This window comes from Sinohyriopsis cumingii, chromosome 5 (genome assembly GCF_028554795.1).
Source record: "Sinohyriopsis cumingii isolate HCF-2022 chromosome 5, ASM2855479v2, whole genome shotgun sequence".
NCBI classification, from domain to species: Eukaryota; Metazoa; Mollusca; class Bivalvia; order Unionida; family Unionidae; genus Sinohyriopsis; species Sinohyriopsis cumingii.
The window spans coordinates 107129098-107153320 of NC_142965.1; the positions used below are offsets into that span (position 1 = coordinate 107129098).

The 24223-nt window shown below is 37.0% G+C and overlaps 1 protein-coding gene across 20 annotated transcripts in view; it reads left to right on the top strand.

Annotated features, from left to right (window-relative positions):
• LOC149799947 (uncharacterized) overlaps nucleotides 1-24223 on the top strand; it is a 120508-nt gene that overhangs the window by 8479 nt on the left and 87806 nt on the right. For 17 of the 20 annotated variants that reach the window (XM_089959420.1, XM_089959419.1, XM_089959421.1 and 14 more), the window contains exons 4-12: nucleotides 12301-12414; nucleotides 14490-14600; nucleotides 15775-15888; nucleotides 17284-17394; nucleotides 18523-18636; nucleotides 20052-20162; nucleotides 21288-21401; nucleotides 22876-22986; nucleotides 23894-23948. In XM_089959420.1, the coding sequence (XP_089815546.1) occupies nucleotides 12301-12414; nucleotides 14490-14600; nucleotides 15775-15888; nucleotides 17284-17394; nucleotides 18523-18636; nucleotides 20052-20162; nucleotides 21288-21401; nucleotides 22876-22986; nucleotides 23894-23948 (955 nt within the window). The remainder of the gene's footprint in view (nucleotides 1-12300; nucleotides 12415-14489; nucleotides 14601-15774; nucleotides 15889-17283; nucleotides 17395-18522; nucleotides 18637-20051; nucleotides 20163-21287; nucleotides 21402-22875; nucleotides 22987-23893; nucleotides 23949-24223) is intronic. The other 3 variants (XM_089959423.1, XM_089959430.1, XM_089959436.1) reach the window with 3 other exon arrangements.

Here is a 24223-nt window from a genome sequence, read left to right on the forward strand (position 1 = left end):
TGTCGTCCGTCTTGATGACAAAAGCTTGATGGTCTTTAGGTTTGTGATGAGAAAGTTCATCTTTAGCGCACACGACAGGATTTCAAGAAGCGGTGTGCGAACTGGTTTTCAAAAAGTAAAGAAGTTCGCAGGTATCCATTTTGTTTTGTTTTATCTTGTTTCACAGGTAATGATAATTCATCAATTCAATCGTTACATTTTGCTTGAAAATCTCTGTCAAGTAATCGTCTCTACACTTCGTCTCCATACTGTGTGGATAGAGAGATTCGATGCGATGGCTCTCTAGAGCAGTCAGTGGAGGGGAGGAATGATCACGCAAGTTATTATACGATTAAACACTACTTCTTCCGAGATGAGACCCCAGGCGTCATCCAGATACTCGTCCAATTTTTCTTCTTGACTCATCATCATACATTTATCGAGCTGAATTTGACTGGGATGATCGTTTTGACATCCATAGCAATCGTTACTGGTCAACCAGTGATGGCTCCGTTGAGGGCTTCGTTGCTGACGATACCAGTGATTAAACGTTTCGGTAACTGTCCTTGGAACAAATGATCTTCGATCTTGGATCGGAGTCCAGATGCGATGGTGAAGGTTTTCACTTCCACGCGTCCTATCGGATACTTGGCAGTCGTTCTGCTCAAAGTGTAGATGGTATCATTTCTAACTGTATGTAACACTTCCATGTGTCGCACGTAGAGTCTGGCTTCTGAGATGATGGTTTCGTACTCGTTGGCATGAGCCATCAAATAGAAAACGGTACTACTGATATTCAGTTTCAGGCCGATATCCTGTCCATTCCGCAAATACTTTTCTTGCAACCACATGTCCAAATGCAAATTATCCATCAGTTCTAAACTACGTCCTTGCAGGATTTTCTCTCCACGATCGTTAAAGCCCACATTGTGATGATCGTCATCTGCTGTACGGACTGTGTCGTTTAATTTGTCCATACGACGCAAGCATCCAGATGAGTGTTCATGGCACCTTTTCCGTACGTCAAGAGATTTTCGAGGTACGCTCGGTAAGGGTAACTAATCCTGCTGACCAATTTGTTATTCAAGTGCAAATCCACTTCGCTGAACAAGGAATGCATGAAACGGTTGACGGGAGCTACTATAGCATTGGCTCCCGGAGCGGTGTCGTCATTTTTTATCACTTTGACTTTCAGGTACAAGTAACTGCTATTCATATCGATGCAATCTTCGGGCTGTCCTTTGATTTCAAATTCGAAGGGGGCTGACGTTGTCAGTGAGGAGATGGGATGAAATTATACCGATTGGGTTTATTGCATCGTCATTATAAGGGGTGGCATGGCAAACAGATCCATTTCGGAACATTCGCAAGAGTCTCTGAGCATCATTTTGCTGTTTAATAATCAAAATCATATATTTTTTTGACGGGTCTTCTTTTCTTGGTCTTTCTAGCTCTGTGTGTGAAGTCCTCTGGAGGTGTGTCTTCGTCGTCTATTTATGCATTGTGTTGTTGTGGTGTCAGGGAAGCAGGAGTACCTGACTGGGCAGCGTCCAGTGCATTTATAGGAGTTTCTCGTTGGCCCAAAATGTATTTTTCAGTTTGAAGCAAGACATTTTTGCCTGCTCTTAATAAGGCTACTTTGGGTTTTTCTTTGTCGATGAAGACATTACGGAGAAAATCTTTGCCCTGCGTCAAAGCGGCATCTTTGAAGGCGTGCAATCCTCGTGTCACCATCGGTTTCAAAACAGGAGCCGCTGAACGAAGCATTGATTTCAACATATCTCGTAAACGATGTCCTTGATGTCGATTGACTTCTCGGTACACAGGATACATGACTTACACTTCGTCAGAGGATCGTTTTCGAAAATGTAGTTTCACTGTGACTTTCCCTTTGGAGAATGGAATATTTTGTCCCAGACCTCTGTTCATACATATGTTGACAGTGTCTAAATACGACTTACTGACGGGTAAGTAGCAAGGATGTAAGAATTCGCGTTAAACGTCATAGGTGTTTTCACCTTCCTCGTCATTGGTTGTGGCAGAATCTGCTTTGAAAGGAATGACTCGCAGTAACGGTACGTATGTGTATCCCGCCACGTTGTACTCCACCACGTTAGAGTACACAAAGATTAAATTTAATTTTTGAATCAGTTCTAAAGGGTGACGAAAACACTTCGCAAAACTCAAGTTGTTGGTGATGGGAGGTATGAGTAGACCCTTGACCATCTTGAGGTCTCCACCTAAAATGTCGAACGATTCAGGACAAAATGTAATGAACAAGGTTTTTGGCATCCGAAAACTTCATCAGTAGGCGACGAACCACTTTATGGTACTCGAAGGTGGCACTTCGTTTCGTTTTGTCCAAGGTTTTACCAAACAAACAAAGCATTGAATTAGGAAGCACTCGTGTCCATCAGATGTCGACCGTTAAAATAATAGCCTGCAGAAATTAACAACATGTAGATGTACCGTGAAGTTTCGGGAGACACTGGGTGTTTCATACAGGCATCCACAGTTTCGTTTTTATTCCAGTATTGTTGCATTTGTCGTTCGGAACTTCGATCTCAAAAGTGTTTTGACTTTCAGTAATGATTTTATTTGTTTAGGGTGAATCATTTCGACGAAAGCCATTTCCCAAGGGGCTTCGTGACCCAATTGGATGGCCTGAGGTAATTTGGCAGTGAAACAGTACACGGTATTGTGGGGAAATATATCTTTGGAACTGCCACTGGCTAAAGTTAACTAAAATTGGTTATGCATTATTCCAGAGTTCTGTTGTCCGAGGGGTCACACGATGTCAGAGGAGTGTGTCCAAAAGAGGGTCATTGTTGTTGTGACTCTTAAAAGGGTGACTGAAGTTAGTCGCAAGACTCCCGTTTTTACCGTTAGAGTATTTGAGGGAAGGATTGGGGTGTAGGTAACCGATAGAAATGCTCAGTAAAATGGACCACAATTGTTTGTCTCCTTGTTATAAGCTCAAATTGCCAATGGCAGCACCGATGATACAATATACCACAAAGATGTGGCAGAAAAAGACGATTTGCGTTTTAGGCACACGTTCTCCACACCACACCTACAAGGGTTGCTTTTGAAGATATTCAAGAGAAAAACTTGGAGAAGGCGTGGTCACTGTCGTTGTAGGGGCTGAGTTGAAGGGCATGATGGTCACTTTGTTTTATAGTTGATGACTTGAGAAACGTCGATCCAAGAATCAAAAGTGGGAAGATATACTTTCCAACGTACTTTGACTTCTTTGACACGTCGGTTTCTCACTTGACGGGTTCTTTGATCGAGGATGTTTTCGATGTCGTGTACTTCGTCTTTTTTTGGTCGCTCGTGGTAACGCAGGCAAGTAAAAAATTACTTCGAACACTTCCCCGTTCATATCTTCCAATTTATAGAATGCAGGATGACGACCGCTCACTCTTCCAGTGACACGAAATAATTCGGTGGTCCAGTTGGGCAAGTAACTTCTGTCGAAAGTGCATTTGATCGACACTTCATCTTTCATGGGGACAGCCAAACAGCTGCTCAAAGACGGCCACTTCGTTGTCGGGAGTCACGTCTTCTGGGAAGCATCCGATACTCCAATTGTATGATTGATTGTAAGCTTTGATCAGTTGCGGTAAGACGTCGATGTGTTGATGCGTAAAATATTTCCACAAAGGTTTTGTTGAATGGGTTTGTGTAAGATGTACGTGGTTTGTTCTTGTAACCATCCTTGCACTTGAGGTATACGGACACTTTTGAGTCGAGTAGACGTTGGGAGAAGTGGTGGTGGCAGCAATGTGATGGTTTTTGTCTTGCTTTCTCTTTTCATTTCTGGATTCCTTTCTTTCCTTTTCATTTATGTCAAAGGAAGAGTGAACACCATCTTTGCAACTGAAGCTTTGAGTTGTTTTTGTTGGGATGTTGGGTAAGTGGTCAACAAGGACGCTGTAACCTTACTAGGGATTGGATCCGCGGACGGTGTATCGAGCCTTTTCTACCACAGGCATCCGTGGGGCTGCGTCTGTCTTGGTCTCTGTAGGTCGTGGTGCTGATGGACTTTTCATCAGGGTCTTAAAATCTTTCAGAATTGGTCTAACTGTTTCGTCTAAAGCTTTCTGGTGAAAGAGTTGATGCAACACTTGACCGTACCGCTACTACTTTTCCGTTTCTGACAAATCGCTGAGATCCATCAACGACTGCAATTCGTGGTGCAACTGGAACATCTATGTAAAATGAGGATTGGGAGGTAAATGCGGGCTCCGTTGTTCTTGCCAACGTTGGAATTTCATCCATCGTTTGTAAGGGTCTAAATTCAGCTTTCCTCCTTCCAACAGGTTTCAAAGGTCACGTCTGAAATCTTTTGACCCAGAGGCCCCTTTTATCTTCTTCATCTTTTTAAATGTTTACCTATCCCTTGTGAAGCAGCTTCCATCATGAGTCCTGTAATCAATGTTCCAAATGTTAATCTCCGCAATTGTGCTAACAATAGCTGCTCAAATCCTCCGTGTTTTGTCAAAATATTTCTTCTTCACGGATCGGCATTTTCTATTGTTGAGATAAAGGTATCGTTCCTTTCAAGGCATTCAGGAAAAGGTTTCACACGGTATTTACGACGTCAATGGAGGCAGTTTGAATGTATTATTTTCGCATGGGTGAATCTGCTCTGGACATAACTGACATTATGTCCCAGTGTTTGGCTAAACGAGGGGGAAGTCCTTTCTTTTTCTTTCCTTTTGGTATAAAAAGAGGGATGGCTTCTGGCGGGTGACATCTTTGTTTGTTGCGGAGCACAAATAAAAAATACACTGACGTCGATGACTTGGCACACGCTATTTTATCTTATTTTTGGTAGATTATTTTTGAAAGTAGGTCGAAAGGGGTTGTGACAAATCTTTTTGACGAACTCTTTGACTATCGCTTCGTCACAAATTTGACGACGTTTTTATTTATATTGCTAAACGAACATCCCGTTTGGTTACTCCTCGTTTTCTTTGGACACAAGGGTCTTTTCTTGGATGCAGGGTCAAACGACGAGACTGTCGTTTTCTTTTTCTTTTTCCTTTCTTGACAGGAGAACGACGATGGTGGTGATGTGCACTTCTGGTACGTGACATCTTTCTTTTACGTTCAGGAGCTCAAAAACACTAATACCCATCGTTTGCCCTACGTCTTTTTATAGTGGTGGAATGTATCGTCACTGATTCTCGGTCCCTCGTATCATTTTCATGGCAGGCATCACTCGACTTTGAGGGTTTTGCAACGGACTAAATCGGACTAAACACAGGTTTAAACGTTACTTTTTTCACTGAACGTTTCAATTTATGATTACAAATCTTTGGCATAGTTTGCCAAGTCTTTTGTCCACCAATCAATTTTCCAGTTACGTATATCTTGTCAGTGAGGGAGTAAGTCACATTATATACACACATCTTCGTAAACATCCTCATTGACTAAAAGTTGACGAATATTTTTTCCGTAGAGGTAGAGAATTATCGAGATGAAAGCGCAAGGCTTTTAACAGAACGTGTCTCTCGTGTACAGTTAAAGGTACCGCCCTCATGTTCCACAGCCGTAAAATGTCTAAGTTCGAACGACAATACTTTAACTTGTCTTCCTGAAAGTCGACGGGTCCGAGGTGTGTGTGTGGTACCAAGCGTAGAAAGCTTCTTGTTGTTCAAAGCGCATGTTGTCGAGGTCGTGGTAGTGAGCATCAGGCAAATGTGGTAGAACGGCGTGATGATTAACTTCGGTATTGAACAAGTGCGGAAAAATAATATTTAGTCATTTATATCATTCCAGATGTGTTAGGCTTCCGACTCAAAGGAATGGCCAAGTAGTTCATCTCCAGCGGTACATCTGACTTGAAATCTGTAAACTTCACCGTGTACGAGTAGGCTGTGGTTATAACCTTTCTAGAGGATCGTTTATGCGTCTCTCGAATGTGTTAGTCGTTTTCAGGGGTTACTGATGGTGGCGTTATTTTGACTCTGACTCTCTGGGTTTGAATTCTGGCTCACTCTTGTCATCTTCAAAATCGCTGACATGGATCTGAGCCAAGACTTCAGCTACCGTGCGTGGCGAGAGGTCATGTTTTTGCTTTTCACTTTCTTCTCCTTTCTTCACGAAATGATGTGATTGTTTCATCTTGTTTGCAAGATGTGAAATGACTAAAGTTTAAACATCATGGTCTCCTGTATATAAATGTAAAGCCAGTGTCTTCCATATATAAAGTGTATGTGTCTTCTGATCAGAGCTTTGCGGGGTGTCAAACGAAGATTTTCTTCAAAGAAGCCGACGGACTACTCCTCTTCCTTTCGAGATAAAAGTCAAGATACTTGCTATATCTGTCAGAAGAAAGGGCATTGGTCTTTAGAGTGTCCACAGCGTTAAAGCAAGATAAGCATTAAAAGAGACAAAGGTCGAGATACCTGTCATCATTATCAAGAAAAAGGACATTGGTCTTCAGACTGCCCTAAGAGAAAAAAAAACCGATCCAAGAAGCAACTGGAGCAGTGAAGAGGGGTTCCGAATATGAAAAAGAGCTAACCTCCGAAAATGAAGAAGAACCCATACTTGTGAAGAAAGAGAAGTAAAGGAGACAAGAAGAAAGTGAGGAAGTTCTTTTTTCTTGTGGGGTTTAACGCCATTTTTCAGCACACGATAGGCTATGCATGGCGGCCAGTATTAATGGTGGAGGAAGAACACGGGAAAACCCCAGGAAGAACCACCGACCCACGAGAAGCTAATGGCAAGCTTTCCCACATATCCACATTAGCCGAATCCTAGACTCGAACCCACGCAAACAGAGGTGAGATGGCAGTGATCCGTAACGGAGAGCGCTTTAGACCACTCGGCCACTCGGGGCCCCTAAATGTGAGGAAAAAGAGGAGGAAAATAAAACTGAAAGTGAAGAAATGCGAAACTAGGAGAGAGTGAAAGAAAAGAAGTTAATGAACGTTTTAAGGTGATGTGTTGTGAAATTGGATTGTAATTTGTAGCAGAGAATATCCCAGAAAGAAACAAGTATCTCTTGGTTTTGATTTGTATAATCATAAGGACCTACACGAACGTCATGGGGAAAAAAAGGATTTGAGTTTTACTCGATTTTGGAAGGCATTTCGTAGTTTATTTTCGAGAGAGATGGGTGGCCCAGAAAAGGATAGTGTTTTTTATTTTAAGTAATGAGCTTTAACTGCCTTATCTCTTTGCCATGGCCAATATCTACTTCTGGACCTGCTACAGTCGATGATTTGGTAGAAATCACTAGCGTTGGTATATTAGGCGTAGTGGAAACGTGGACGGGATTGGGGTGTTTAACTCGGAGAATACACGTCCAAGTATTTGATTTCATCTCCTTTTTCCTTGTCGGCGTGGTAGGGCAAACAGGTGGTATTCGTCCGTCCTCCATACAAACTGTCCCGCGGGCTCAGAGGGTCCACCATCTTGTAACTTTAAAATATGCGCTTAAATTCGGAATCGGTGATCGTACTCATGTTCCCACATGTACCCGACTCGGTATCCTTCCTGTTCTAACTTTAGGCGTCGCTGACAAATGACCTTGCACAAATTTTCCATGGTATTTTGTAAATACTGATTTTCAGTGTACTTTTGAGGTTAGCAGATTGAGCATAGTTGTACCATTTTGCCATCACTGCTCGTCCCTATGGCCGGTGCACCCCAATTCATTGTCTTCGTTGTTTCCATCATGTTCTGTCGCATTGATTTACTGCGCAAAGACGCTTGTGTACCTATATAGAGAATGTGACGCAACAGGCAGCTGTTATACATATTTTATTTTATTTATATTTGATTTAATTTTATTGTTTGTTTATTAGTTTTAAATTTTGTTCTGTTTCATTACACGCAGAAATCCGTTTTCCAGAAATTCAGTTCAGTTTTTCGTAAACACTAATTAGAAAATGTGTATATTATGCGGACCTAATTTCTGACCTTGATTGAGAATCAGTATGGGTTCTTTATAAACAGCTTTTTATACATTTGTTATAATTCTTTTCCAGCCTAAAAAATCATTCGTTTTAGTCAAGGCCATACCGGAAGTACGTGACAAATAACACCTATCAATTAGGGTTTCCCAGTGCATTGACCCACATCCGTACGTGTTTTTGCACATTAGCCAGATTTAATAGTCATGTTTTGAGAAATAATCTCAGTTGGATTTTAAACACTTGAAACGTCAAAGTGTTTTTGTTGTGACCAGTTTGAGTTTACTTTTAAAATTGTTCTTCAAATTATTTGGATTCTAAGAGATTATTTTTCCCTGGAACGCTTGTGCTCAAAATTAATTCTTTGACAAAGACAGTTATCGAAATTTGCAAAATTCAAACAATCAAATATTATTTTCTGTGGTTCAACAAAGAACTGTTGACACATCTATACTACACTGACCACTGCATACGTCATCACCTTCCATTTTGGATTTCGTCGGGACTCGAACTCAGATTCATTAGAAAATTTTATTAATATGACTTCTATTTTTTAATTCTTGGATTATTCTTGGATTATTTTTGGATTTGGATTTGATTCTTAAAACCATAAGTTCTTTTTCTCATTTTTATCTTGTTTTTCTAGTGAAATAATTTATTTGTTCAATTTTACAAAGCATGTTGTCTTCACTTTTTTCTTGCTACTGTTTAAAGGAGCCTAAACACGTAACACAGCTCTCTTCGGATTGGAAGACAGACTCCGCACTCTTAATGAATTTTGTAACGTGTGTTAGGATTGGTAAAAGAACTCAATCCTTTTCGATCCGTTCTTCCACTATAAATAACCGCGGTTCACTTCATTCCATTCACCTTTGGAAACGAAGGATCTATGTGGAGAGACAAGACTGCCTGAAGCAAGTCTTAATATACGGTCCAGTTGTCAGACGAAGTTTGAGGAGGAGATGGTTTTAAAAAACAAAATCTAAACACTTTTTTCAGGGTCCTTAACTGTCTAGAAAATATGCATATTCTATCTTGCCTAAATTATTTTAGTCGGTTGAATTATTGTTTGTTTGATAGATTTATGTCCATAAATCTACGTATGTCTATGTCTTTGTCTTTATCTCTAATCCTCTCTCTGTGTCTACATCTCTAGTTGTCCCTAGAGTAAAGCGTATTCAGGTCAGCTCCTTGTTACACTGTTCTGCCCGATTGAGATCAGCCCCTTGCAACATTGTTGTCATTGTTTCCCCGATGTCCAGTACCGTGACGTCACCCCTCTCCCATTCATATTGTCCGTAGACAATCCCAATCCAGTGTCGCTATACATTCCCTATGTTAAATTTCCCTTGTCCGTAGAGTATCCCACCTATGTTAAATTCTGCTTGTCCGTAGGGTATAAACGACCAAATTTAACATTAATATCCCATTGTCCGTAGAGTATCCCATTCACTACTTCCGACGATGTAGATTCGTCGCGGTCTCGAAGAAAGCCTGCAGATGGCACTTTTTTGTGTGTGCTAATGTGTTGGGTTTTTTGCTCGCGCACGCCAGAGAAAGAGAGAGAGAGAGAGAGAGAGAGGGAGGGGGTCTTGTATTACTAGTGTGAGACTATGGAGATCGCTGCATTTTCACCTCAAATTATCAAATTTTTTTGTTTTGTAAAATAGCAACCAGGATTTATATTTGTATGCATCAATGATTGTATCTATTTCTATATTGTACTACTTATCGGTCGATATTTGATTTTAATCAAAGAAGCAAGGATCATGTATAGATTCTGCAGAGCTTACTTGCGATGAAAGACATTTTTTACGGCTTCTACAAATGTAGATTTACAATGCATACATATTTCGTTTTTATTAATATTCATTTAAGACCGCTACGGCGGCCTAATTGGTTACAGCGTCCAGCTCGGATGCGTGAGGTCGCGGGATCGAACCCCGGCCGAGTCATACGAAAGACATAAAAAATTGAACTAGCGGCTGCCTCGCTTGGCCGTCAGCATTAAGATGCTAGTGTTAGGCCTGGTCGGCATGGTATCAAGATATTGTGACTGGGTGGGACATCATGCTACATGTCTGCGGCATGATGTCCCAGCTCTAGACATCAATATGAACTGCCACACTGCAGATATCGTAGCGATATGACTGACAAATTGTTAAAGCTACTTTAACATCCAAATCACACACACACACACACACACACACACACACACACTGTCCATCATATTATATACGGCGTATAAACCTTTAGTAAATACAAAACTATTGAAGTAATACGACGAATGTAATCTTGTATATAAGCGTCTACATCACCATCCGATATTTGTCAGTTGGAAGTATACAACGTCAACCTGCCTAATGTAAAAATTAATTAAAAAATGGAATGGTCATAAAGATCCATATTGTTTTTACAGATATAATAAATCAAAACATAGGAGCATCATTCACTTGACATGAAAAGTCCATGAAGGCTCATAGCAAAATAAGCTTATATACCCCAGCCAGAAATTGTCACGTGTATTTTTTATGTCCGAAGGTCATTTTTGATACCAAGTGATGCTCACAGTGCAGACACAAGCCTTTTCCCCGCTTAAGAATTTGGAACAACTCTATATACCAAACAGCTTGACGCAGTTCAAAACAGTTGACAACCGGGAGGTTTATGGGATATTTGGCTTGCCTTGACGTGTATATTACTATTGGTGGCTAGCTCTGTTTCCTAGACATACATTGGCATTTCACTGGCTAGAAAATGTGAAGTTACAATGGGAGGTGTACCTGCCTCACATCAGCTTCAAGAACAACATGAGCCCGAAATACCTAATTCACAAATATATCTGTATTTTTACACATTAGGCAATAACAGTGTGTGAATGTCGGGCGGATAAGCGTTTGTGTGTGTGTGTGTGTGTGTGTGTGTGTGTGAGAGAGAGAGAGAGAGACAGACAGACAGACAGACAGAGACAGACAGACAGAGAGGCGTGATTAGTAGTAAGCTAGATCGGGCAAAAGCGTTGTTTTCAGTTGCAAAGATTTGGAACAGTGTTTTATAAAATAACGAACATGATGTAAAGAATCAGCAATTGTAATCCCATTTGTCAAATTCACAATGCCGATGATCATTAAAAATAAACTAGTCACGTGATGTGAAAGCCGTTTGCCAAGACACGTAACATCTTAGATCACTGTTTACGGAAGTTTCGATATAACGACTCAGCATCTTTGGTCACAAACCTATTCGCTGATCCTAAGCCTACTCACAACACGGGACTAAAAGTAAATTTATATTTCTCATCTAGAAATAAACTGATGTGTTTCTATTTTTAAACAGTCGCTCACGTTTACTCGATTTTCGGCAATAAAAGTGGATCTTGTATGATTTTGTATCACTTAATGTGTAGAGGAATTCATTACCTCTTCAAAACAGGTAGAATTCGTATGCATATATATCTGTTTTATTAAATCTCTATCTAATTAAATAGGATACATAGCACAGCAGCAAATGCAAAACTATTAAGGAAATTGTATGATTGCAGACAGGTATAAAATCAGGTAAATCAAACTATTCTCACTAGTTGTTATGTGCTGGTTTGCAGTCGGGGGGGGAGGGGGATGTGATTTAGAACTTGCAAACTAACAGATCATGCAAAGCTTCACTTTCACAAAACCAAAGAAAAGTTTTTGAAATCATTGTGAACATTTTTCACTTTTTACTTTATGTATGTTTTTTCTATATTCGAACGTTGCGCACATCCGCACTCTTAAGGGGCTTGATTTCTATCCTTATTTCTCATCAAACAAAACGGCTGGGATGATAAGGAATTTTGATATTGTTCCTCACTAGTATCAGAACCTGATTCACATATAAGTACTGCATAACCTTTATTGAGTGGGTTACAAAATGTAGAATAACTCTGGCAGCCTTTAAGGTTTTGTTTTATACCGAAGTTGATATCTACACTCCATCACATTGTGACATATCTACACTCCATCACATTGTGACACTGTTGACTGGTGAACTATAACGTTGGTCGCTTTGGTATTTTTACAGTGAAGTGTATATAGGCACGTCTGGTACAATGTTTTCAGTGCAGACCATTTCAAAAGGCTGTTATTTCATTAAACTACTGCACAACACCTGTTTTCTTTTTTCTTTTTTCCTTCTTTTTCTTCTTCTTCTTTTTTATTGTTATCTTTTCCTTTGTATGCATCCTGGAAATCTGACAATTACAATTAAATAAGATACTTCAAGTTTTGCCCTTTATGTTTCAGTCTGCAGTTACATAATGACTACATTTTTTGAGATCATTTGCGTGAGACCATAAGCATTCCTCAAAATGTCGGTGAAGAAAACAAAACACTGGTGATTATCTTTATTTCAGATATGAACGAATGTGATGGGATCGTCTGTTTGAACAATGGAACTTGCCTCAGTACGACTGGATCTTACAGGTGTCTTTGTAAAACAGGGTGGGAAGGGGAACGCTGTCAATTCGGTGAGTTTCGTTTTCTCTATGTGATGAAATAACTTCACCATATTCGTCTCAATTATTTTTGAAAACATATTGCTAACATTTTGCTCTTTCTTCATAAACATATATAATGATTTGAAAGAAATCGATTCAAAAGAGATTTCAAAAAGAAGTAATTTTAATCTACAAACAGAAGTTACATGCATATTGTTATGAGTGTTTGCTCGTAAAATAAGTAACAGAAAAGGGTGAAAGGCAACAAACTTTGTGAAAGTCAACCAGTATTATTTTCCCCTTAGATTGCAAACTGAAAATGAGAAGAAAAAACTTACGAAATTGCGAATTCAATCCCAAAATAATCCATAAATTACAGATACAAGTTCTAGTATTTTAAAGTCCTGAGTAAAATTCAGGAGAAGTCCAGAACAAATCCCAAAACTGAAGGCGATGATGTGTCTGTGGTAGCTTATAGAATGTTGAAGTGCCAATAGTCTTTTGCTGAATTCCAGTAATATTATTCTAGGTTTGAATTCATTATACGTTCCAGTGAATGTCCCTTTCCAAGAATTTTAGCAGAGCCCTTTTGTACTTCCAGAGAAAATAATCACTTGAATTCACTAATTTGTAGGAAATAAATTTTTCAGCACAACAGTTAAATACTGGACACAACATATAATACAATAATATAATAAAAGTGATAGGTCTTAAAGCAGAGCTGGGAAAATATCCTCTCAGTTACAAGATTATAAAGTTCTCAACTTGACTTCAGGTCACAATTATCATTTTCTAAAAGCATTATTACGTAATTGAAAATAACCTTCTAGAATGATCATAACGTTTGCAAAATAAAAACCATAACTGGACTAAAGAAAAATTAACTTAGGAAATTCAAATCCTAGACTTAGCATTAAAAAAACATATTTATTTTTATCAATAATAATTCTGATTTTAATCTCATCAACACAGATAATAATTTAGCTGTATATTAGTTGTTCACACAGAATGAAATAAAAAGTTAATTTGGGTCAGGCAGAAATGAACTCTATTTTGCACAAAAGCAAGTTCAACATACAATGCTACATTGAAATAGGTTGTAATGAGAAGAAGAAAAATATAATAAAAACCTAACCACACACACACACACACACATACATACATACATACATACATGCATACATACATACAATCTTGTTAGTATTAAGTCTAAGATTTCGTACACTTTACCTTGAACTCATTATTATGATACCAAGAAAGTTGTTGGAGACTTAATCTCACGATTCAATAATAAAAACGTTAGAACACTGTTTTGCCAGTTGTGGTACAATAGATAATTCAGCATGTACAAAGAAATATGTGGACAGAGAAAACGAATATTCCAGACTCTTCATTTTGGGGATCGTCATAATGTTTGGGACTAAAATTGTATCGTTACTAATATTAGCGAAATACGGGGAGAATTGTGTTATTGTCTTTATCATAAGCTGATGCTTATGGCCAATAGAGGCTTTCTAACCACTGTTAGGAACTACAGTCAAGCTTCTTCAGGACAAAATAGAATCCATCTTTTATTTGCAAAAGTAAGTGCAGAAAAAACAGCTCATATTCAATTTCTCTCCGTTTTATACAAAATCAACTACTCCTTGCCAATAAACGTAACATTCATAAGTGTCAAGTGACATTTTATTTCCGCTACATACAGATTCCATATTGCTGTACACAGCAATAAAACCAGTGGGCAGAAACGTATGGAATTATTTTATTATTATTATTATTATTATTATTATTATTATTATTAGTTCTTATTTCACATAAACAGTGCTACATGGTACATGATACTATACTGAAAGAAATGGGACATCGCTAATACCATAATTTGCAGCCATTTCTTCACAATTAGAGTACCATCCACCCCACAGACTGAAATGTGCATTACCAATAGCCCTTAACAATAAACAAACCTTATAAATTTTAATTAAAATGGTTGTTATCTTAGCCATTACAGATAACTAAGAGATTGGTTTGATAGCTTGTTAAGATATGTTTTTTTTTATTTAAAAAAAAACTGAAACAATGATTTATTCAAATTCTTTTAACATTAGATATGAACGAATGTACCATCGGCCCGTGTAAGAATGGACGCTGTACTAATATGAATGGATCCTACAAGTGCACTTGCTTCTCGGGCTTCACGGGACACAACTGTGACACTGGTATGTGACTTGGAAGGATATAGGAGAAAATATATTAAGGACTCCGGAAAGTATATGACACGACAAGTGTACTTAGTAAATCAGCTCTCATTTATCCACTCTGATTCGCATCAATGCTAAGATATCATTCTCTTACAAAACTTAACAATATTTGTTTCATATAATTCATTGACTAGCATCCTCTAATGTTTGGATGAGAAATTAAAAGCACCCACACCTCACAAATACTGATACGTAAATCTTGTTCTGGTTTGCAAAGGTACATGTCCTTCACGAGTTTGTTTGTAATTTAACATCAGACCGTGTGTCCATCCAGGTTATTATATGGAGTACACATTTATGTTTCACTACTGAATAGATAAAAAAAATCTAGATCTACATTCTTTACAAAGAACAAAAAAAAAATGTTTTCTTGGCATCTACTAAAATGTTGTATGGTCGTGGCAGTCAGGGTGAACACCAACATTAGAAGTGGAAGAACATTTGAACATTTTTAACAGCCTGCTAGAGTGCGTGCTCCTTACAAGTCTAAATGCAGAACAAGGGGGAGAACAAGAGCAAATAAACGTATCTAAACGAGCTGCAATTTTATTTGGAAGAGCAACAACAAAGTCAATAATAATAATAATAATAATAATAATAATAATTGATTGATTGATTGATTGATTGATTGACTGATTGTATTTTAATGGCACACCAGCACTGTTATGCTATTTTACGCCATACAAAATGTTATTTGTATAATAGTTTAAAAATTATAAAATGTCTCTTATCGACCAGCTATATCAAAACCAAATAGTTGAAATTGAAACGATAAGATGTTAACGGTGAAATAATAATAATAATAATAATAATAATAATGTTAATAATACCAAATATAATAATAATTATAATAACTAATAAGTTTGATAATAATAACGCTACAATCATCAAATCGATTGGGAATTAGATGGTAGTAAAAATGGACTTGCATCTGATATAATTTGTTGAAACATATTTCCTCTCGAAAACAAGAAAACAACCCAACAAGGACAGAGTTATGATTTTAATGCTCTGGAAACTGACAAGCACAAGATCATAAAGTTCCAATAATATCTATACACCTCTCAAAGATTTTTTTATAAATATTACGTCTTGGCTTTCGACTATTAATGAGAAATTATATTGTTTTTAGATATAGGTGAATGCGCTATGACTGTATGCAAGAACAACGGAACTTGCTTCAATACTCAAGGGTCGTACAAATGTCTGTGTCAAGAGGGATGGGAGGGGACACAATGCGAACTCGGTAAGTTACATTTTCTATGTACTAGTATCCCAGTGTTTGCAGTACTATAATTAGTACCATTGTGGGAACAGGTGTTTGAAGTACTGCATCTGTTAATATTATCAAGTGTGTTATTAATAGCGAGAACAACAGTAGCAACAGTACTCCCAAAAATAGTAGTAGTAACAGTATTAGTAGTAGGAGTTATCTTCGCAGTAACATTAGTAGTATTGGGGGTAATAGTAGCAGTAATAATAGATTGCAGAAGTATTTATACTAGTAATTACTATGTGATACTGTTTATAATTTGTTGTATGAAAGAGAAGAGAAAAAATGAGGAAGATGAACATGTCCAACCATGATTCCACTGCGCTCTACGGAAGGCTGTACAGGGGGTAACTGCGAACAAAACACCAGTCATGTAGATAGCTGGGGAACCAGACTGGAACAAATATAAATCAATACGGAATTATTTAACATGTAAAATCGCCCAAGAGATACTGAGTTTATTTGGATAAAACCATTAAGCGCAAAGATGCCATACCTTGCCATACATACATACATACGTACATACGTACACTTTGCCTTGAACTCATTATTATGATACCAAGAAAGTTGTTGCAATCTTAATCTCATGATTCAGTAATAAAAACGTTAGAACACTGTATTGCCAGGTGTGGTACAATAGATAATTCAGCATGTACAAAGAAACATGTGAACAGAGAAAACGAATATTCCAGACTCTTCATTTTGGGGATCGTCATAATGTTTGGGACTAAAATTGTATCGTTACCAATATTAACGAAATACGCGGAGAATATTTTATTGCCTTTATCACAAATTACTGCTTATGGCCAATAGAGGCCTTCAAACCTCTTTTAGAAACCACAGTCCAACTTCTTCAGAACAAACTAGAATATATTTTATTTACATAAAGCAAGTGCAGAAAAACAGCCTCTAATCAGTTTCTCCAATTTATACAAAATCCACTTCTCCTTACCAAGAAATGGACCATTCATAAGTGTCAGTGACATTTCATTTTCGCTACATACAGACTCCATATTTCTGTACACAGGAAGAAAATCAGTGGGCAGAAAGGTATGGAATTATTATTATAAGTTGATATTTCGCACAATCAATGTCAAATGGTGTAGGATACTTAGCTGAAAGAAATGGGACATCGCTAATACCATAGTTTTCAGCCAGTTCTTTACAATTAGTGAACAATCCCACACACTCATAGACTGAAATGTACATTACCAATAGTCCTTAACAATAAACAAACCTTATAAATTTAAATTAATATGGTTGTTATGTTAGCCATTACCGATAGCTAAGAAATTTGTTTGATAGCTTGTTGAAATAGATTTCAAAATAACCTGAAAAATGAACTAACTCCAATTGTTTTAATATTAGATGTAAATGAATGTACCATGGGCCCGTGTAGGAATGGACGCTGTACTAATATGAATGGATCCTACGACTGCACGTGCTACTCGGGCTTCACAGGACACAACTGTGACACTGGTATGTGACTTGGAAGGATATAGGAGAAAATATATTGAGGACTCAGGAAAGTATATGATACTACAAGTGACTTAGTAAATCAGCTCTCATGTATCCACTCTGATTCAAATCAATGCTAAGATATCATTCTCTTACAAAACATAACAATATTTGTTTCATATAATCCATGGACTAGCGTTCTCTAATGTTTGGATGAGAAATAAAAATCACCCACACCTCACCAATTCAGATACGTAAATCTGGTTCTGGTTTTCAAAGGTACATGTCCTTCACGAGTTTGTTCGTAATTTAACATCAGACAGTGTGTCCATCCAGGTTATTATATGGAGTACACATTTATGTTTCACTACTGAATAGATAAAAAAATCCAGATCTACATACTTTACAAAGAACAAAAAAATGTTTTCTTGGCATCTGCTAAAATGGTGTATGGTCGTGGCAGTCAGGGTGAACACCAACATTAGAAGTGGAAGAACATTTGAACATTTTTAACAGCCTGCTAGAGTGCGTGCTCCTTACAAGTTTAAATGCAGAACAAGGGGGAGAAGAAGAGCAAATAAACGTATCTAAACGAGCTGCAATTGTATTAGGAAGAGCAACAACAAAGTCAATGATACTAATAATGATTGATTGATTGATTGATTGATTGATTGTATTTTGATGGCACACCAGCACTGTTAGGCTATTTTACGCCATACAAAATGTTATTTGTATAATCGTTTAAAAATTATAAAATGTCTTTATCGACCAGCGATAACAAAACCAAATAGTTGAAATTGAAACGATAAGATGTTAACGGTGAAATAATAATAATAATGTTAATAATACCAAATATAATAATAATTATAATAAATAATAAGTTTGATAATAATAACGCTACAATCATCAAATCGATTGGGAATTAGATGGTAGTAAAAATGGACTTGCATCTGATATAATTTGTTGAAACATATTTCCTCTCGAAAACAAGAAAACAATCCAACAAGGACAGAGTTATGATTTTAATGCTCTGGAAACTGACAAGCACAAGATCATAAAGTTCCAATAATATATTTACATCTCTCAAAGATTTTAATAAATATTACATCTAGACTTTCTGTATGTAATGAGAAATTATATTGGTTTTAGATATAGATGAATGCATTATGACTGTATGCAAGAACAACGGAACTTGCCTCAATACTCAAGGGTCATACAAATGTCTGTGTCAAGAGGAATGGGAGGGGACACAATGCGAACTCGGTAAGTTACATTTTCTATGTACTAGTATCCCAGTGTTTGCAGTACTATAATTAGTAACATTGTGGGAACAGGTGTTTGAAGTACTGCATCTGTTAATATTATTAAGTGTGGTATTAATAGCGAGAACAACAGTAGCAACAGTACTCCCAAAAATAGCAGTAGTAACAGTATTAGTAGTAGGAGTTATCTTCGCAGTAACATTAGTAGTATTGGGGGTAATAGTAGCAGTAATAATAGATTGCAGAAGTATTTATACAATTACTATGTGATACTGTTTATAATTTGTTGTATGAAAGAGAAGAGAAAAAATGAGGAAGATGAATATGTCCAACCATGATTCCACTGCACTTTACGGAAGGCTGTACAGGGGGTAACTGCGAACAAAACACCAGTCATGTAGATAGCTGGGGAACCAGACTGGAACAAATATAAATCAATACGGAATTATTTAACATGTAAAATCGCCCAAGAGATACTGAGTTTATTTGGATAAAACCATTAAGCGCAAAGATGCCATACCTTGCCATACATACATACATACATACATACATACATGCATACATACATACATACGTACACTTTGCCTTGAACTCATTATTATGATACCAAGAAAGTTGTTGCAATCTTAATCTCATGATTCAATAATAAAAACGTTAGAACACTGTATTGCCAGGTGTGGTACAATAGATAATTCAGCATGTACAAAGAAACATGTGAACAGAGAAAACGAATATTCCAGACTCTTCATTTTGGGGATCGTCATAATGTTTGGGACTAAAATTGTATCGTTACCAATATTAACGAAATACGCGGAGAATATTTTATTGCCTTTATCACGAATTACTGCTTATGGCCAATAGAGGCCTTCAAACCTCTTTTAGAAACCACAATCCAACTTCTTCAGAACAAACTAGAATATATTTTATTTACATAAAGCAAGTGCAGAAAAACAGCCTCTAATCAGTTTCTCCAATTTATACAAAATCCACTTCTCCTTACCAAGAAATGGACCATTCATAAGTGTCAGTGACATTTCATTTTCGCTACATACAGACTCCATATTTCTGTACACAGGAAGAAAATCAGTGGGCAGAAAGGTATGGAATTATTATTATAAGTTGATATTTCACACAATCAATGTCAAATGGCGTAGGACACTTAGCTGAAAGAAATGGGACATCGCTAATACCATAGTTTTCAGCCATTTCTTTACAATTAGTGAACAATCCCACACACTCATAGACTGAAATGTACATTACCAATAGTCCTTAACAATAAACAAAACTTATAAATTTAAATTAATATGGTTGTTATGTTAGCCATTACCGATAGCTAAGAAATTTGTTTGATAGCTTGTTGAAATAGATTTCAAAATAACCTGAAAAATGAACTAACTCCAATTGTTTTAATATTAGATGTAAATGAATGTACCATGGGCCCGTGTAGGAATGGACGCTGTACTAATACGAATGGATCCTACGACTGTACGTGCTACTCGGGCTTCACAGGACACAACTGTGACACTGGTATGTGACTTGGAAGGATATAGGAGAAAATATATTGAGGACTCAGGAAAGTATATGATACTACAAGTGACTTAGTAAATCAGCTCTCATGTATCCACTCTGATTCAAATCAATGCTAAGATATCATTCTCTTACAAAACATAACAATATTTGTTTCATATAATCCATGGACTAGCGTTCTCTAATGTTTGGGTGAGAAATAAAAAGCACCCACACCTCACCAATTCAGATACGTAAATCTGGTTCTGGTTTTCAAAGGTACATGTCCTTCACGAGTTTGTTCGTAATTTAACATCAGACAGTGTGTCCATCCAGGTTATTATATGGAGTACACATTTATGTTTCACTACTGAATAGATAAAAAAATCCAGATCTACATACTTTACAAAGAACAAAAAAATGTTTTCTTGGCATCTGCTAAAATGGTGTATGGTCGTGGCAGTCAGGGTGAACACCAACATTAGAAGTGGAAGAACATTTGAACATTTTTAACAGCCTGCTAGAGTGCGTGCTCCTTACAAGTCTAAATGCAGAACAAGGGGGAGAAGAAGAGCATGTAAACGTATCTAAATGAGCTGCAATTGTATTAGGAAGAGCAACAACAAAGTCAATGATACTAATAATGATTGATTGATTGATTGATTGATTTATCGATTGTATTTTGATGGCACACCAGCACTGTTATGCTATTTTACGCCATACAAAATGTTATTTGTATAATCGTTTAAAAATTTATAAAATGTCTCTTATCGACCAGCGATATCAAAACCAAATAGTTGAAATTGAAACGATAAGATGTTAACGGTGAAATAATAATAATAATACCAAAAATAATAATAATTATAATAACTAATACTTTTGATAATAATAACGCTACAATCATCAAAACGATTGGGAATTAGATGGTAGTAAAAATGGACTTGCATCTGATATAATTTGTTGAAACATATTTCCTCCCGAAAACAAGAAAACAATCCAACAAGGACAGAGTTATGATTTTAATGCTCTGGAAACTGACAAGCACAAGATCATAAAGTTCCAATAATATCTTTAAATCTCTCAAAGATTTTAATAAATATTACATCTAGACTTTCTATACGTAATGAGAAATTATATTGGTTTTAGATATAGATGAATGCGTTATGACTGTATGCAAGAACAACGGAACTTGCCTCAATACTCAAGGGTCATACAAATGTCTGTGTCAAGAGGGATGGGAGGGGACACAATGCGAACTCGGTAAGTTACATTTTCTATGTACTAGTATCCCAGTGTTTGCAGTACTCTAATTAGTAGCGTTGTGGGAACAGGTATTTTGAAGCACTGCATCTGTTAATAGTATTAAGTGTGGTATTAATAGCGAGAACAACAGTTGCAACAGTACTCCCAAAATTAGTAGAAGTAACAGTATTACTAGTAGGAGTTATCTTCGTAGTAAAATTATTAGTATTAATGGTAGTAGGAGTAATACTAGATGCTGAAGTTTTGGTACTAGTAATTACTTTGTGATGCTCTTTAGAATTTTGTTGTATGAAAGAAAAGAGAAAAAAAAATAAGGCAGATGAATATGTCCAAGCATGATTCGACTCCATTCTACGAGAGAATGGATAGAGGTTAACTGGAAACAAAGCACCAGCCATGTAGATACCTGGGGAACCAAACTGGAACAAATATAAATCAATTCGGAATTAAGCATGAAATATGCAAAATCGCCCAGGATATACTGAGTCTATTTGGATAAAGCCATCAAGGGCAAAGATAATATGCCATGCCATGTCATGCAATACATACATACATACATACATACATACCACGCATAAATAGATACATACATACATGCAATCGTCTTATCATAAGTCTTAGATTTGGTACAATTTGCCTTGAACCCATTATTATTATGATACCAAGAAAGTTGTTGGAGACTTAAACTCATGATTCGATAATTAAAAACGTTAGAACACTGTTTTACCGATTATGGTACAATAGATAATTTAGCACGTACAAAGAAACACGTGAACAGAGAAAACGAATACTCCAGACTCTTCATTTTGGGGATCGTCATAATGTTTGGGACTAAAATTGTATCGCTACTATTATTAGCGAAATACGGGGAGTATTGTGTTATTGTCTTTATCATAAACTACTGCTTATGGCCAATAGAGGCTTTCGAACCGCTGTTAAAAACTGTATTCAGGCTTACTCGGGACAAACTCGAATCCATTTTGTTTACAAACAGCAAGTGCAGTAAAACAGCCTATGTTCAATTTCTCCAAGTTACATACCAAATCGACTTCTCCTTGCCAATAAATGGACAATTCATGTGTCAATGCCATTTCATTTTGGTGTATACAGATTCCATATTGCTGCACGCAGCAACAAAATGAGAGGGCAAAAAGGTATGCATTTATTATTATGTTATTTGTTTCACACACTCAGTGCTAAATGGTGCATGATACTTAACTGAAAGAAATGGGACATCGCTAATACCATAGTTTTCAGCCAGTTCTTTATAATTAGTGAACAATCCCACACACTCATAGACTGAAATGTACATTACCAATATCCCTTAACAATCAACAAAACTTATAAATTTAAATTAAACGGGTTGTTATGTTAGTCATTGCCGATACCTAAGAAATTTGTTTGATAGCTTGTTGAAATAGATTTCAAAATAACCTGAAAAATGAACTAACTCCAATTGTTTTAATATTAGATGTAAATGAATGTACCATGGGCCCGTGTAGGAATGGACGCTGTACTAATATGAATGGATCCTACGACTGCACGTGCTACTCGGGCTTCACAGGACACAACTGTGACACTGGTATGTGACTTGGAAGGATATAGGAGACAATATATTGAGGACTCAGGAAAGTATATGATACTACAAGTGACTTAGTAAATCAGCTCTCATGTATCCACTCTGATTCAAATCAATGCTAAGATACTATTCTCTTACAAAACATAACAATATTTGTTTCATATAATTCATGGGCTAGCGTTCTCTAATGTTTGGGTAAGAAATAGAAAGCAACCACACCTCACCAATACAGATACGTAAATCTTGTTTTGATTTGCAAAGATACATGTCCTTCACGCGTTGTTGTTTTTTGTAACTTAACACCAGACCGTGTGTCCATCCAAATTATTATATGGAGTACACATTTGTTTTTCACTACTGCATAAATAAAAAATACAAATCTACATATTTTGCAAAGAGCAATAAGGTCATCTCTTGCCATCTGCTAAAGGGATATACGCTCAAAGAAATCAGGATGAATACCAGTATTAGAATTGGAACAATATTTGAACATGTTTAACAGCCTGCTAGAGTGTGAGCTCCTTACAAGTCAAATGCTGAATACGGGGGACAAGAAGAGCAAGTAAACGTAGCTACATGAACTGCAATTTTACTGGGAAAAGCGACAACATAGCTAACAACAATAATAATAATTAATAATAATGACATTATAAACGCTACCATCAGCAATACGATTCAGCATAAGTTGGTAGAACAAATGGAATTGCATCTGGTGTACATTTTTTGAATCCTATTTTCTCTCGAAAACAAGAAAGGAAACCAATAATGACTGAGAGTTATGAATTAATGTTCTGTAAATTGACAAGCACAAGATCATAACGTTCCAATAATATTTTTACACCTCTCAAAGATTTCAATAAATATCACATGCAGTCTTTCGTCTATAACTGAGACATTCTATCGGTTTTAGATATAGATGAATGCGTGGAGACTAGATGCAAGAACAACGGAACTTGCTTTATTACTCAAGGGTCATACAAGTGTCTGTGTCAAGGGTCATACAAATGTCTGTGTCAAGGGTCATACAAATGTCTGTGTCAAGGGTCATACAAGTGTCTGTGTCAAGGGTCATACAAGTGTCTGTGTCAAGGGTCATACAAGTGTCTGTGTCAAGGGTCATACAAGTGTCTGTGTCAAGGGTCATACAAGTGTCTGTGTCAAGGGTCATACAAATGTCTGTGTCAAGGGTCATACAAGTGTCTGTGTCAAGGGTCATACAAATGTCTGTGTCAAGGGTCAT